The following is a 16,977-nucleotide window of genomic DNA, read 5'->3' as shown; positions in this document are numbered from 1 at the left end:
CTCCTGGGCCCGGGTGCATGCAGTGGAGCACATGTTGTGCCTCCCTGGAATTGCACCCCTGTTCCTGCATGGTGTGGCATGCATGCCACACCGTGCAGGAACATGCTGCAGTAGCTGTCATGGCAGCAAGCTGCATGTTAGGCTCTCCTATGAGCCTAACAGCCTACTGTGGTGAGACCGCCGCAGCACCGCCAGCCCGCCATGGACTACAATTGTAATCCGGCAGAAAGGTGCCCCATGGCTTTGGCGGTCCTCCTTTGGACAGGTGGTGGCGGCGCTGCAGGAGGACCTCCAAACTCGTAATAAGGCCCAAAGACTTGGATACTGTTGGTTTTGTTAAATTGTCAACAGTGAGGGATGTACCTAAAACATCTATTTACTCCCCTTTTATGATGCCTTCAATTCTTAGGGTCAACTCGGTTGGCCTTGAAATAAAATCGAAATCCAACATCATGATGGATGAGGAGAACATAAAACCACTACTTACTTGCTGTGCTGGTCTTACCATAAACCAAAATGATGTACCCATGACCACATCAAAATCTTTATCCCCACAGAATCAACTTCATGAGAGATAGCCAGCATGAAAAATCGTGTAATCTTTTGAATTGTCGTGTCGAATAATTACAGATAGACTATGGATGGGTTGATGTCTCCGTTTATATCTCATATTCTATATGAGTATGAAAAGGGGCAGGATTTTTCTCTGAAGCTCGGGATAATACGAGGGAATATCTATGGGTTTGAGCGAACAACAAATGAGCATTGATTAGATGAGATTTTTAAGCATAGCTATGTAGTTATGTTCCAAAAAATCTGGATATAAGAGAATCCAACTGTGGAAGGTTTAAATGATTTAAATCATATAGGCCAATTGAACAACAGTGATTATATAGCTGGCTCTTTGCTCACCCTAGTTTCAACAAAAATCTACATTGAATTGACTTCAATTGTTATGGATAATAACTGTGTAAAAAATAACAGATAGATAGATAGACATATAGATAGAAAGATAGACAGATATGAATTCACTGAAAAAAATGCTAAACCTTTGTTATATTTAGAATTTTTTTTAACTCTTTCTGCTCAAACCAAACTTAAACTACACAACCATTCAAAATGCTAAAGCTATTAGACCTTACATTTATGATTTACACTCCACCTTAAAATTACGTGAATTTTATTTATTCTTTCTATACAAACAAAACTTAAACTACACAAAATTTTGAATTTCTAAAGTAACACTCATACCTTTAATTTATAATTTACACAGCATCTTCAAATTATTATAACTTGCACACCTCCAAACACAGTATATTCAACTCAGTAGACACCATACATATTTATTTTAAATTTTTAGGTACCAGAGTACTCTGTATATATTTTTTTAAATATAAAGAAACTTATGAATAATATTCCCGGCCTATTGCCACTTTAATACAGTGGTAATAGGAAGAGAAACATATAAAACCTAATACTTAACTATATCTAAGGCTGTAAGCCAGAACACTGTACTTAAAATAACATGTCTGCCTTAAACGCTTGTAAAGGTAGTCACTAACGAATCACATAATGCCTTGTCATCGCTATGTATAGCTGTAGTTTTGTGAAATACTGCAAAATACTGTGAATTTTCACGAAACTACTGTGACAAAAGACATCTTTAAGTTAAAATGCCTTATAACTTACAAAAAACTTATACTACTTACCTGCACTACCCAAAAGGATCATCTGCCCACTTTAATGTATAATCCTGGCATATTTCATGGACATCCGTTCAGCCGTTTTCAAGCTACGTCCAATACATATATATAGGTACTGTCTCTGGGCCAGACTTTTAAAGCAATGTGGACATGATAACTTTCCGCCACAGCAGAATGAACCGCAACCAATAATGGCTGCTGCTATAGCTTGAAAAAAAGTTGTTCACAGAAAACGTGGGAGTTTCACATGATTCTCTGCGCTTCCATCTTGTATTCCTTTGTGGTTATAAATGTGAAGCATAAGCGAGTCATGTTTGCCTTAAGCCGCCCTCCCCGTGAAAATGCGCACCGTCGAGAAGTATACTACAGCGTAAGAAGCCCTTCAGCTGACCTGAATCTGTCAACAAAAGATGTATTTTTTCTCAGTAGTGCAAAATAAAGAGGACAGAGCAGATTTCTGCTCTAGTTCACTTTTCTGCAGAAGCAACTGCAACAGTATAGTATACGATTCGGTGGCTGAAAGAAGCCAATTTACTTGTACGTTTGGCTTATATATGTTTAAAGAAGACATATTTACTGTCTGATGTCACAAGCGGCGCTCAGTAAAAATTAATACATTGAGAGAGAATCTCCATCACCTATCAGATCGGATTATATTCATTATAAAGAGAAGGCAAAGGCCAACCGGAGCCGAAAATGTGTTTTACCCAGGTTAAGGGGTCTAAGCCCGGTTGATGGCATGCAATATGTGCATGCATGGTGATCGACATCTGGGCTTTGCCTTTAGCCTGCTTCTTCCTCTTGCATCTGTAAGATGCAGGGGTCCTCCCGGCCTCAGGTCCTGCCTCTCTGAACTTCAGTCCACCTCAGTGTTTGGAGGAAGGCGTGTTGTGTTATGATGTGACGTCCAGCGTGTGTGTTCATGGACCATGCCGTGCTTGTGCTGTGTCTACTGTGTCCACTGGTGCAAGATGTTTTGTTTCTTGTTGGCTACCCATACCTGAACGTGTTGCTCTCAAAAGGCGAAGAAGAGTCACACTTGTGCCCAAGAGGCAGAGAGGCATCGCGGTCACAGTGCCACATAGAGAAGATGTCTTCATCCTTCCCCTGGGCCTGGATCCTTCTGACGTTGGCCTCGTGATGATCTCTTCAGTTCCTGACGGGTTTGAATGCCTTTGGGCTTATTCCTCCTTATCAGTAACTCTTTCCTGCAGACTCCTGCTCTCAGCACATTCTGTATTGAAGTTTAACAAAGTGGCCCCGACCTCACCCGTGCATACAACCATTGACAGTACAGACAAGTGAGCTATGATAGGGAGAACAAAGTGTGACTGTGATCCTCAGAGCACTATTGGTGGCTGAAGACAGGGAAAGAAAGTGAAACAGAGACATAGAGCGAAAGAGAGAGCGCAATAGAGAGAAGGGAAGCCAACACCTGTGTATGTAATCACTAAATCAATAAATCACTAAATGTATGACTGTATCTGTACTAGTGTCCTAACTGAGAAGATTAAGCTAACAATTTTCGTTCATTTTACTGAGGAGTCTCCGTATTAGACTGCCCATTGTATATTTTAAGTCATTTGTTGTGGATTATTTCTTGTTTCGAAAACAAAATAGTTCTCTGTAGCACATATTTTGAAAGATGCTCATGGTAGTTGATGAAACACAAATGTCTAGATGTTGGTTGGTGTGCTTTGACCATGCATCCTAGGTGTGAAGAAAATGCCTAGAGCTGGTCCCATAGATTCTTGTGCATAGCACTCATGCAGTACCTCCCTAATGAGTCAGATTAATGTTGAAACCAGTCTAGGGCTGCCTGTCTTCTCGTTACGAGGGCATGTGATCTAGCAGCTTAGGCCGGACCAGGATCAAGACCGATAAACAAATGGAGGGTGTCTGTCTATAGTGGAAACGCAAGTAAAGATTTTGCAGCTGAAAGTAAGTCAGGGTAATTAACGGTGACTGAAAATGTATGAAAGCTTGCTCCCCATCTCTGTTTTGCCTTTCTCTGTGAGACACCCCAAGTGAGACAGATATCTCTAGGACATGGATAACTTGGTTTCCTGCAAGATGAGTTAGCCATGGGAGCAGAAACATCAGAGATTGGGACACAGAAGAAAACAATAAGGCACTTTGCAGAGACCAGCACAATTCTTGACAAAGCAGTTCAGGGTACTACTACCCCTTTAAGAAATGTAGGCCGGAAAGTAATTCTGGGTTGGATTCGGAAGCACCATTATAGGGAGATGTGAATTACAAATAACTGTACCTGCCAACATTATGCATAGCTTTCTCCTGCTTGACGAAAGTTCATTCACTGGGCTTTTGGGGTTCCTTGCACCTTTCTTTTTTTTGCCCCTTACTTGGCCCCTTACACATCTAATGGGTTTCCCTTCTTGAAGCGCCTGTTCTTTTTCCTGCATGGGCAGTGGTTAAGTTGTGCCGGTGATGGCAAGTAGGACCCACTGGCACTCATTTTTGAGGACAGGCACTTCTTTATCCTCATCAAACTTTAACCAAATGTATGAGAGTGAAGAACACATATAAGGGGAAAGAGGGAGAAAGATTGAACAATGGTGACAAAGGAGAAAGCAGGGATAAAAAAGATCTATCTATCTATCCATCCATCCATCCATCCATCCATCCATCCATCCATCCATCCATCCATCCATCCATCCATCCATCCATCCATCCATCCATCCATCTATCTATCTATCTATCTGGTATGTATATAGTATAAACCTTGGCAAAAGACAGCGGAAAGCTGCACAGGGGCAAAGGCAAAGATATAGTCAACCTGATATTGGAGGGATAGTTGATTTCTAAGAGCAAAGGTAGACTTAGATGCATCATGATGTAACTTTATTTTAAGAGATGCGGTAAGCTCTTTTCTAAATTACAGCAGGGTCAACACAGGCCTGATGAATACAGGGATGTTGTTTCAGCTACTAGTTGCAATGTGCAGGAAAGGCCTTTTGCTTTGTTTTTCTCTTTTTAGAACTTCTTTGAGTCCAGCCTGTGGTATCTGGCTGTGGGTGTACTGTGAACCATTGAAATGGTCAACCAAATAAGCAGGGATGTCAGTCGTGATCGCTTTGTAGGACTGGCAAGTCTGAGCTAATGGAGTTTCAGCATGGTGGAACTGATGTGGTCATATTTCTTAAGATTATGGATGAGGCATACTGCAGCATGTAGGTTTCCCTTGATGGGAAAATGTGGAGTCTGGGAGTATGTGGTGTAGGGCCTTGCCACCATCCAGATGCAAGAGTATGAGGGCTTGAATGCCAGTTCTGAAGTAGCTTTATGGGAGCAATGGTTTCACTCTCTTTTGTGGAAAGAGGTAGTACTAGGAAATCCTGTTTTTCCTGGTGTTTTTTCTTTAGCGTAAGGTCAGTGTTCTGGGTAAATCAGTCATTTGGCAGTGGGTGTAAGTGGGGTTCAGATCCATCCAGATTTATGTCAGTGAGCCAGGTTTGGACTAAATATTTCTTGCTATTCTTGGTGCAACAGGAATTCTGTTTTGGTGGTTAAACTTCAGGGAGGTGTTGTACATTCTGGTCTGGAAGAGGTACAAGCACTGTTTGATGTGTTGGATGTGTGGAGCAGAGAAGAATTATAATTATAGTTGTGGGTCAATAGTGTATTCCTTCATTACAATGCCATCTGTGAGTAGAGCCTGAAGGGGCTTCATGTGGAGGTTGACGAAGATGGGAAACTAGATGGAAACAGTGGGGAGCTCTGCATATGATCAGGATATTCCAGGACCTGGAGTACCCATGTGGACAGACTGGTGTCAGTTCTACAGGTAAGAGATCCGGTGAAGGATGTTTCCAGTGCATCCCATTCAAGACTACAGGGTGTGAATGAGGCCATGGTGGTCTGCGCTGTCAAAGGCAGCTGAGAAGTTCAGTAATATTATGAATCAGGGGTCATCTTTTTCTGTGATTCGTAGGGTAGGGGTCTCCATGCTGCAGCATGACATGGAACCAGACTGGTAGTCGGGAAGGAGATTGTTGCTGCTGATACAGTCTTGAAGTTGTGTATATTCCGCTTTTGCTACGATCCTATGGTTGCTTTCAAGAGAACACCATCAGCACAATTGGTCATGTCGACCTGATTAAAATAAATGGGATTTGTGCTCCTAATAATATGTGCCACCAGTGATTTTACCCCTACTTGTGCTGTCAACCAAATGTGACATCAAATTGATGCACACCTTTTATACCTGTTATGGGATCTTATTATCATGTGTTTTCCTGTATAGTGAGTGATTTTGGACCTAAATGCGATACCAAATTCCCGCTGAGTGTAGTCCAAGGATGCCCTTTACTGTATGTATGCACATAAAATGTTGTGTCTAAATGTGTTTTTTCAATAAAGTGTCTCTGCCTCAATGTAGATGTTACACCATATATGACTGTGTACCTAGTGTGCTTCTGCACCAAAAAGTATTTACACACTCGTTGATGGTACACCCAGGGTGATGTTGCATCTACTTGTGGTTTGCACCCAATAACAATTTTCTGTCTCAATATGATTGCTGTTTGCTCCTATCAAACAAAAACCTACTGCAATATTGTATGTTCCCTACCTACAGTGTGGGCTGTACCCTGGACCGGTTTGCCATAAAGAAACACCAAATACAAATATCTAATCATCTTAAATTTGATGAGCTTGACTACTACATTTCTTTCAAACTCCTGACCTTAATACACTCTCCCCATGATACAGCGGTGGAGAGAACAAAAACTCTAACGATCTCAAACCCTTTTACAACAAGCACTGGCAATGCCAGAAAGCCTGGCTCTAAAGCGCTAATTTCAAGCAATGGCATGTCCAAAAGCCCTTCTGGTGCGTTGCCACGGGCATAAGAGGCCCAGAAAGAGAAGGTTGCATAAAGATATACAAATAAACTGTTAGCATTTTTGCATGGTTGTGTTTTCAAGTGAAAGCACACTAAAGCCAGACCTAATGTCTTTGCTAAGGCTTCTCTCTATGGCTCATGGGACCTATTTCTACTTTTCTCCACAGAGCCAATATGTCCGACGTTGGCTGCCAACCTTATGGTTTTGTAATTGCTTGTTTTCTTTTGCCACGTTTTTTGCAAAACGTTTTTGTAGGGAAGCTGCTGGGCTCTCGCCATGCAAAAAAAAGTGGCTGAAAGCAAAAATATATTTTTTGGGTCGCAAAAAGTACCACTACCATAGTAGTCTCTGGTACTGGAGAGAACTACTTTGTGTGCCAGTGTGCACCTTGTGAAAGGGCAGAATGCCATTACTCCCAGCGAAGTCAACCAGTGGCTAAGGTGGGCTGAAGCATTGCCACATGTTGTGGTGGGAGAAAATAAAATGTGAATGACATAGTAATAGACCAATGGATGAAGATTACTGGATGAAAGCCTATATCATTATATTATACATATTAGTTCTGTAAAATCAAAAGAAAACGATGCCATGGGGCATTCATATTACCAAAGACAGTTTCCACTGCTAAGTAGGGCACCGTATTTCATTTTCGCAGAACCCCTCCCCAGAGTTCCATTTCATGGCTTTAATCAGGTCGACATGACCAATTGTGCTGATTGCCTTCTCTTGAGAGTTACCATAGGCTGATGTACCCACATACTCCTGGCTCGGGACTGAGTGCATTTAAAGCTGGCTTTCCCGAGATGAAAGCCATGCACCATGACGCATTTCCCATCTGCCCTTACCTGTGAAAAGCAATTTACAAATGAGAGACGATGAAACTGGAGCAGAGAGTCCCCGCTGAGACATATATGGTTGCTAGGCACTGTCCCTGTCTCCCCAGGGTGGACGTCTGTGACATGGAAGGGGATAATCAGGGGAAGGATCGCCGTTAATGTATCTCTCTATACTGCGGGGACCAGAGGGAATGTATTTCTGTGATTTGACTCCCGCCGTGTTTTATATTGTATATATTTTTTGATTCTCTGAAATAAAAGGGGGGATAGTGAAGCACAGAAGATAACTGAGTTGTTCCAGCTCCTTAGTAACAAGCTGGTAAAGTTAAAGGTTTGAGTTAAGGGAAGCCAACATCTAGCTGTGCATGGGGCAGAAACACCCATCAGAATTGCACCCAGCAAGCGAGCAAAGCCAAAGGGCCCATCTGTCCAAAGAAGGTTGGGCGTGGATTTTGGCGTCAAAAAAATGTTGTAAGATAAGAGGCAAATAGTAAAGCATTCCATAAAACAGCAGCCAGTACTACCCGTGGCGCAATATATAAAGGTGGGGTTGCACAATTCAGCTACATTTGGCAGATAAGGGTTTTAAGTGTGACAAACAAAACCAGGGGCTTCATATACAAAGAGGTTGGCTGGTGGTTGCACTGTGCTTCCACCAGCCTCACCCTTGGCAGTGCAACGGATTTGCAAACAAATGCAAACACAGTACCAATGGACTGTTAGCAAAATGTTGCAAACTATCCCCCATCATGGCATAGAAATTGGTTCAAGCTACTCTGAAAATTAAGGAACGCTTGGAAGGAAGCAGCCGACCTCCATTACGGACATTGCTTTTCAAGTGTAACTATATAAACAGCGGAGCTTTTTGAATTTCACATGGGGTTGCATGCAGTGCTTTATTGGGCAAATTTCTTCTCCTCTTACAGATATTATCGCCATTCCATACTTTCTAACCTTCAAAAATATAAAAAACATTTTGCATACCACCAAGTTAAAGGGAATGGACCCCCACCCAGTCTCCTCTTTCTCTTGTGATTCACAATGAAAGACAACACGTGTATTGCAAATTTCGATTTGTAATGTTAATTATGAATTGGTAAGCACATATGGGCACTGTGACTTTAGACCTGGCATCTGTAAAGTCAGTTTCATTGGCTTTTCTTGCATACAACGTTTGTTGTGAGTGCTCCAAAATTGTCTTAAATCTGGATTCAAACGCCCATAAGTGAGGATATGGTTCAGGATTTCATGAGTTTCAAGAAAACTTTCTCTGAGTCCAACAACAAAGGAGAGAACGTATGGGCAAATATGAGTAGTAATAAATGCACGCCTGAGTTACAGTAGTCAGCAGTTAATAACACACACAAAACATATTTATCATATAAAATATATATTTGTATATATATATATATACACGACTGGAAGAGTGCAGGTCTACTCACCAAACAAGAATTTGAGTAACTAAAGTGTGATTATCGTGTACTACCCCAACTGTACCTAATCCCCAAGATTCACAAGGACCCTGTGTGGCCCGCCAAGTAGACCTATAATTGCTGAAATTGGAGGACTCTTGGAAAACACCTCCAGACACAAGGCCATTTCCTACAGCCATTTGTGCAGGCACTCCCAGCATACCTCAAGGATACAGGGGACTTCCTCAGAAAGATTTATGATGTAAAATGGAAAATGAACTACCTGCTAATGACCCTTGGTGTTAATACACTCTACACGAGCATAAGACACACTGATGGTCTCAATGCATTACACCACTTTTTAGGCAAAACACCTATGCCCATGTTCCAGCATTCACTGATGATTGTTCAAATGGCTGAGTTTTGTCTTGATAACAATGTGTTTGTTTTTGACAATCTGACTTATAAACAACTGCAGGGCAATGCCCGCAGCTATGTTAAATTGCATATGGGCTGATGGGAGGAGCAAGTACTCATGGTGGTGCACTCTACAACTTTTGCTGAAAAAGTAATAATGTATGTCAGATATATCAACAACATTTTTATATTGTGGAAAGGGTCCGAGGAGAGTGCTAGAATCTTCGCTGACGAAATCAACCACAATTCATTGAATCTCAGTTTCACCTGCAACACGAGCAGTACAAGCATACACTTCTTAGACCTAGATGTATATGTTGAGGGAGGCAAACTGCAGTCTAAAACGTTTAGAAAGCCCACTGCAGGCAACGCCGTACTGCATGCGCACAGCTTTCACCCTACCTCTCTCAAGGAAAGAATACCTTACGCCGAATGCCTACCCATGAAGCGGAACTGCAGCACCACCAGCAGCCTAGAACAAGCAACAGGGGACCTCTGCGTTAGACTGTCGAGCAGAGGCTACAGTCAGGAAACGCTTACCAGAGCCAGAAATAAAGCAGCAACCAAAACACTCAGAGAGCTGTTAAACTTGAAAACTAGCACCAGTGCCAAAAAAACTGAAATGGAATGTACTAGCATTAAGACACCTAGACTGATAATAGACTTTAATGCATACCATGCTCAAGTCAGAAACATAGTATACAGACACTGGCATTCTGTTAGAAACGTCCCTGTCATTGGAGCTATTTCCAGTAAAAAAAACAAATCACTATCAGAAGAGCAAAATCTATGAGACAGAAGATAGTGAACAACGCTCCTTGCAAAACTAAGACCAGTGGCTCATATCACCCAAAGGTTTTTTCAAATGTACCAAATGTAAGGCTTGTAAACACGGTGTGAATACCAAGGAAGTCACATTACATTTTAGACAGTCCCTCTACATCATCAGAGGGTACTATCCATGCAAACCAGACTTTGCTGTATACGTCTTGTCCTGTACCTGTGGGAAAATTTACGTGGGCAGCACCATCCATCAAGTACATGTACGCATCTTACAACATCTAAGAGCAATTGCAAATAACGACCCTACATATCCTGTTGCACGACACATCAATACAGCTCACATTGGCAGGGCGCAAGATCTTTCTTTCTATATGGTAGACACCATCACCAAGAACCCGAGAGGGGGAATAGGCTACTTGCACTTAGAAGGTTGGAATCACACTATATCATCTTGAATAATTCCAAAATTCCCTATGGGATGAATGCAGATGAAGCACTAACTGTTCATCTATGATGTGGCTCTCGCTACTTGTCACGCTTCTTTTTCCAGACTCTGCGACGTTAGGACACACCTTTTTATAATTTTTATTTCATTATTTTTTTCCCACTTCTAACTCACAAATTAACGACCATGTGACATCTCACCCTGACCATCATGTACAGCGCCCGCAGAGGTCACTTTTTCACCTTTCAGCTGCGCTTCACATTTAGCAGCAGAGGCTCTTGTCTCTCTATTTTTTTAGATTACAATCATGTTCTATTAGCCGTTTTTATTCCCAGCCCACTAGGGCAGCACCCACCTTCCTCTGGCGTACTTTAACCACAGTATTTTCACTGGTTGGAAGCACCCTGTTTATTATATCCCAGGCAAACGAGACACTCTCCTACAGGCACTATGGGTACGTACGCAACACGCTAGTTAACTTGTGCCCTCTGTGATTTTCGGTTGATGACTTTTTGCCAGCCCACACGGGCACCCGGTCTCAGTCCTGCACTGTTGTTTTTGTCTAAACGACAGACTTCAGCAACCTGAACGTACATCTCATAACCTGTCGTACGATTAACTTTGTCGATCTGTGAGGCACTCACCCGGGGTATACTACAGGTTAACCATCCACCACCGGCATAATTTTTTCGTAAACACCAACCAGCCTGCAACATTCATTAGACGGCAACATTTTGAGGCTCCTCCACTGCGCTTTGTTTCAAACATCCATTTAGATCGTAGGCTGACGGGTGCTTGATTGTTTTCGTTATGTCTACACATGAGAGAAGGCTGATGTCACGCACGGGCAGATACTAGCATCCAGTTGCTCACGTTGTTTGCCATATATTTTATTTTATTTTTGTAAATGTTTTGCCATCAATACGTTTACATTGTTCTTGGTATTTTACTGTATTTTACCGACATTTCTGGCATCAAATGAACGGTTTTCTGTTATTTATGCACTGTCATGCTCTAAATGTAACAGGAACCTTCTATGTCTATGATGGTGCTCGTGCGCTAACCATGACAACCCAGACATGAGTGAAGTGTATATAATCTATACAGTAGTGTGACCTAGACTTAGTGACCAAGGCGGTATGCCGCCGAAACGCGTCTAGCTTTTATTGGATCATTAAAACCTTTGTGCCATTACTTTACGGAGTCTGTGCCTGACTGTTCCCCGCTGCCAGGATTGGAAGTGAATATATATATTTATATATTTTTTAAACAAGAGAATCCACAGGTGGGTGTGGGTGGTCCCTACAATGGTGGCCAGCACGTAGTGTTCTTTAAATACCCCTCACACACCAAAAGAACCCTTGGTGTCATGCTTCATCATTGGGGTCTTCGCCCCCCTCTACGGGATGCAGCGTGTTGCTACCTACGTCTACGCGGGAGCACTTTTTAATCAATGACTATGTGAGGTTCGTGTGAGGTTATTTGTAATAGTGAGTGAGTGGTGGGGTTCGAAGTGACTCTAGTGATGGTTGAAAAGTACCTGGCTTGTGGGGTAGACTAAAAAAAAGAAAATTTAATGGGCCCCCGGGCTGGTACTGTTAAAAGGGTGTATTTAGAGGTTCTTATGTAATGCAATGTACATCACCTCATGTGTGTGTCAACATGTTTCGGAGTTTCAGGACCGGGTGCACAAATCCCCACCTTACTCACGTTTTCCTACAAAAAGTCTGTAAATTACAGAAAAGTGAAATCTAAATAAAGGCTAATATGTACCTAAAGCAAATGTCACGAAGGTTCTGAGATTAGCGAACCTAGGGAAAAACACAAGGAAAGAAACAATAATATTTCATTTTTATAGCCATTCACTATTTATATTATGCCAGGTTCAGTGACCTAGGAAAAAAAGGGTTGTGTGGGCAGCCGCTACTAGACAAATATTGTCATCCTAATAGTGAAGGTGGATTCTCTTTGTTTAAAAAATTCAACTTAGGGAGAACGAATCCACTCCGTCTCTCTCTCTCTCTCCCTTTATGTTATTTTCATTATTCAGACAGCGCACAGCTGTGGGAGCAAATTGACATCAAACACACACAAAAAAAAAACCAAAAACCCAAAAAATTATATATATCTATACTAATATAATAAAGAGAGAGCCAAAACCTTTGAGGCGGATAATCTCAGGAACCACAGCACCAATCACAACACCCAATACAGCGTTGGATAGGGCAGTTGCAGCAGAAGGACATAGGCTATGCAGACACCCACCATACACATTTAAAAGGTAAAAGAACCATGCCAGCAAAGTAGTCCCTTGTGGGCGTGTGCTGGAGGTGTGACAAACGCTGGGGGCGTGTGGTACGTTCTGCTCTTCATGCCATGTCTCATATCGTGTGCTGTGGGCGTGTGCTGGGGGCGTGGCTGTGTGGGGGGCGCGGGATTACGGAAAAAAAAGCGAGCACTGTGCCCAATATTTCATTGTTTTTTCTTCCCAGGTTCTGTACATTCCAGCTCCAGGTGTCCACCCTGCTCCCTTTAAATACCCCTGCACCCCATAATCATAACCCACCCTTACTCCTTAAAATACCCCAACACCCTTAAACCTAACTTATCTTTACCCTATAAATATACCCTGTACCACAAAACCCAAACCTATCCCTAAACCCTAAAAATACCCCTGTACCCCAAAACCCAAACCTAGCCCTGAACCCTATAAATACCCCTGTACCTCAAAACCCAAACCTACCCGTGAACCCTAAAAATACCCCTGTACCCCAAAACCCAAACCTAGCCCTGAACCCTAAAAATACCCCTGTACCCCAAAACCCAAACCTATCCCTGAACCCTAAAATACCCCTGTACCCCAAAACTAGCCCTGAACCCTTAAAATACCCCTGTACCCCAAAACACAAACCTAACCCATAACCCTAAAAAATACCCCTGTACCCCAAAACACAAAAGAGCCCTGAACCATAAAAATAACCCTGTACCTCAAAACCTAAACCTACCCCTTAACCCTAAAATACCCCTGTAACCCAAAACCCAAACCTAGCCCTGAACCCTAAAAATACCCCTGTACCCCAAAACCCAAACCTACCCCTGAACTCTAAAAATACCCATATACCCCAAAACCCAAACCTAGCCCTGAACCCTAAAAATACCCCTGTACCCCAAAACCCATACCTATCCCTACACCCTAAAACTACCCCTGTACCCCATAACCCAAAACTATATCTGAACCCTTAAAATACCCAAAAACCCCAAAACATATACCTCAGTACCCCAAAACATATACCCCTATACCCATACTTACCTTATCCAAACATTAAAAAAACATGCTTTTACCATTCATGCATTTACAACGAATTTCGTTGTAAATGTATGCGTGGTAAAAGCATAGAAGTGGAATTCTAGTCATTTTTATTGTTATCGTTGCATGTGCCACTACTACATTTGTAATAAAGCACTTGTCATCAATTTGTCTGCACAGAAAACATTTTTAAATATGGAGAAAGAGTATCAAATGTAATTGCAATGCTGTTCATGCATACATTTTTAGATGCTGCTGGGAGAACAATACGAGGAAATGTAGTATTCTTACATGTATTCGACTTTGTGAAGAAGACGATCCTTTAAAGATGTGTGGTAATTTTGTTATTCTAGAAGATTCCATAGGGTGCACTTACTTGGAGGCTGGTAAAACCTGTGTGTCCCTTTGGGATCCCTTCCGTTTTGTGAATGAAAAAATAAATGTTTGTTGGGGGGAGGCGGCCTCCACTGCCAACTTTTTAAAAAAGAAATCATTTGTTTTTAAACACAGCCCTATTTCCTTTAAGTAAAACGGACTGAATTTAAAAAAGTTTACTTTACTGAAAGTCAATCACAGACATGGTGGTCTGCTAACCCATCGTCGCTGAGATGACCACCAATCAGAGAGAGTCATAATTAACAACTTAACTCATTAACATTCATGAGGTCAGTTGGATTGTGATCTATTCCAAATCATAATTTAGTGAACCGGCCTATTAGTACATAGGTTGGTTCATTAAATATTCTCTGGTAACACAAATAGGGGACGCAAATTCTGAGCAGAATTTTCCAACCAGTAATTCTTCCACCGGGCGCTTGTTCCTTCTCATTCAGGGTGTTGATGGTGTGTCCAGGTGTGTTTATTCCAAAGGGTAAAAAGCGTTAAATTGAATGGTTTCCCAGGCCAAAGTTTGAAAAACGAACGCATACAGGTAAATTAACCAATATTGTGGGTGCCTGACACCGAAAGTGCTCTTGGACTTGTCCTCTTCTATACAGTACTGGTATCAGAAAACTCACAATTAAGGTTTGGCCATTACACATCACTTGTTCAATATCCGTGTATTCCCAGTTGCCAAGGATTCCAAGGAAAGGAGGAATCAGATCTCTCATGTATGCAGATGGCACCCAAAATTCTCTTAGGTTTTGAGAATAACCTCCCCTCCCACACAGAATGCATTCCGAGACACTGTTCTACATCTGACAGTGGATGGGTAGTAAGTAGGTAAAACTAAATGCAGAGAAGACTGAGGTTATGAGATAGTCAAAGGGTGGAATGACATGTGGCTGAACACTTACAAGCCACCTGAACTGGGTGCTAAACCCTTATCCGGTTTATTTAATCAAGGCTGATAATCTGCAGTCGTGATCGGTTCAAGTCGCTGCAGTATCACAGGTTATGTACTTCAACAGAATATTGAGAAAGATGTAATTACTAACATTTGATAGCACGCTTCAAAGAGTGATTGCATTGATTGGTTCCCAGATGGGTTATGAGAATGCTTCACAACTGGACCATCCCAGGTTCCTCTGGAAAAAGATTGATGTTATTCAGGATACGGGAGTCGGGTTGCTGGTGGATGCTCCACGCTTTCTATACTCAATGCCAAGTCTTCAAAAGTTCTGTATTGCATCGATCTAAGCCAGCCACAAGCTTCTTTTGCAAGAACCTAAAAAATTATATTCTGGAGAGAAAATGTAGATCTTCCAATGCAAACCTAGTAGTGGAATCTAAACTCCACAAATCCAGATCAGGGGAATTATTCATTTTTGTTAATGCAGTTAAACTTTGGAATTCCCTTCCTCCAAATGTACGCTCTGAAACGTCTTTAGTTATGTTTCGCCACCAGCTAAAGACCTGGCTTATAGACAAACATTCGGAAAGTTAGAATACTAGCCCAGGGTTGTTATTCTGGCCTACATAGCATAAACCATGAATAGCTGGTGAGTTCCCAGAATAATTTATTCTAACTTCCTGCACTTGTATAGCAGGAACCATGTAGTGGCTACCTCACGCTACTTTCAATACTGCACAAAAGTCACGCAAGGAGTTATTTTAATGTAAACAGTTGAACAGACTACTTACCCCAGTCTATCCACGCATGCAGATGTTATCAGATTGTACTGACAGCCGGTATCAATCATAACTTTCAGATCCTTTCCAGCACACTGTGGGAGACAAGATATGCTATTGTGAACATCCATTGCACAATCAACCAGGAACATCATACCCAAAGGAGGGTAGTTTATTAAGCAAAGCGTGATTCAGACTAATGCCCATCAACATCAGATGTCGGTGAAGCTCAGCATTTTTGTGGAAAAGAGCTTTATGTACAGACATGCTTTAAAAACGTATTTGCAAGAGATAGGTAGTCGGCTGTATTCCTTTAACTACATTTCACATACATGTTACAAAGGTAAATTGGTAATCAATTATTCATACCTCTTTTTTTAATCGCTGATAACAAGTATTTAGCATCTTTACATAGTTAAATATAGACATGCGCTAAATTGTATGTGTTTTAAAGAAAGGATTAAAAACGTTGTTGCCTCTTGGTTATATTGGGAATTATAAAAAGCAGTACAAACTACAAACACAGACTAGGTAGAATGTCCCTTTTTACGGTTTACCCCATTTATTGACATCAGGACAAATAGGTTTAAATGTTTTGCAAAATTGTCCCTAAGGCTCTCATTGAACGTTAGTCCTAATCTCTGATGGGCACTGGAATATGGGTTACTTGGCCCATCTGGATTACGGGTAATGCAGAAACACCGCAGGCCTGTACAGTTTCTAACTGCTTGAAGCAACAACAAAATCTCTGGATACCAAATCGGCTGTGATTGTGCATTACTAAGAGAATTGGCTGCAGTAAATCCAATTCCAATGTTATTCCCCATTTCTTGGTGAACTCTCCGAGTTTCCCTGTTAATGGTGCATTTTTCGATCCCACAGAGATACGGTACCAGCCACTATGATAACTCCAGGGGGGGAATTACCAACCCAAATACCGGGAATTTCATAATGAGGTCGAATGGTCTTAGTTCACCTTAACACGCCTAACTGACAAGGGCACAAACCATCGGTCTCCTCAACCCTACCACAGCGTCGCACACAATGGCCCTGGCATCACCTAAGCGACCTTTAATCTTGTACTTCAAATTGAGGTGCTTAAAATCCATTTATGTTATTTTGAATGAGGCTCT

At 41.8% G+C, this 16,977-nt stretch overlaps 1 protein-coding gene across 1 annotated transcript in view; it reads right to left on the bottom strand.

Moving 5' to 3' along the window:
• Positions 1–16,977, bottom strand: part of NRIP3 (nuclear receptor interacting protein 3) — a 274,148-nt gene that overhangs the window by 135,186 nt on the left and 121,985 nt on the right. Inside the window, exon 3 of the mRNA XM_086955990.1 lies at positions 15,857–15,939. Within this exon, the coding sequence (XP_086812116.1) occupies positions 15,857–15,939 (83 nt within the window). The remainder of the gene's footprint in view (positions 1–15,856; positions 15,940–16,977) is intronic.

Source organism: Lissotriton vulgaris, chromosome 2_1, assembly GCF_964263255.1.
Source record: "Lissotriton vulgaris chromosome 2_1, aLisVul1.2, whole genome shotgun sequence".
NCBI classification, from domain to species: Eukaryota; Metazoa; Chordata; class Amphibia; order Caudata; family Salamandridae; genus Lissotriton; species Lissotriton vulgaris.
This window is presented reverse-complemented; position numbering and strand designations above follow the sequence as displayed.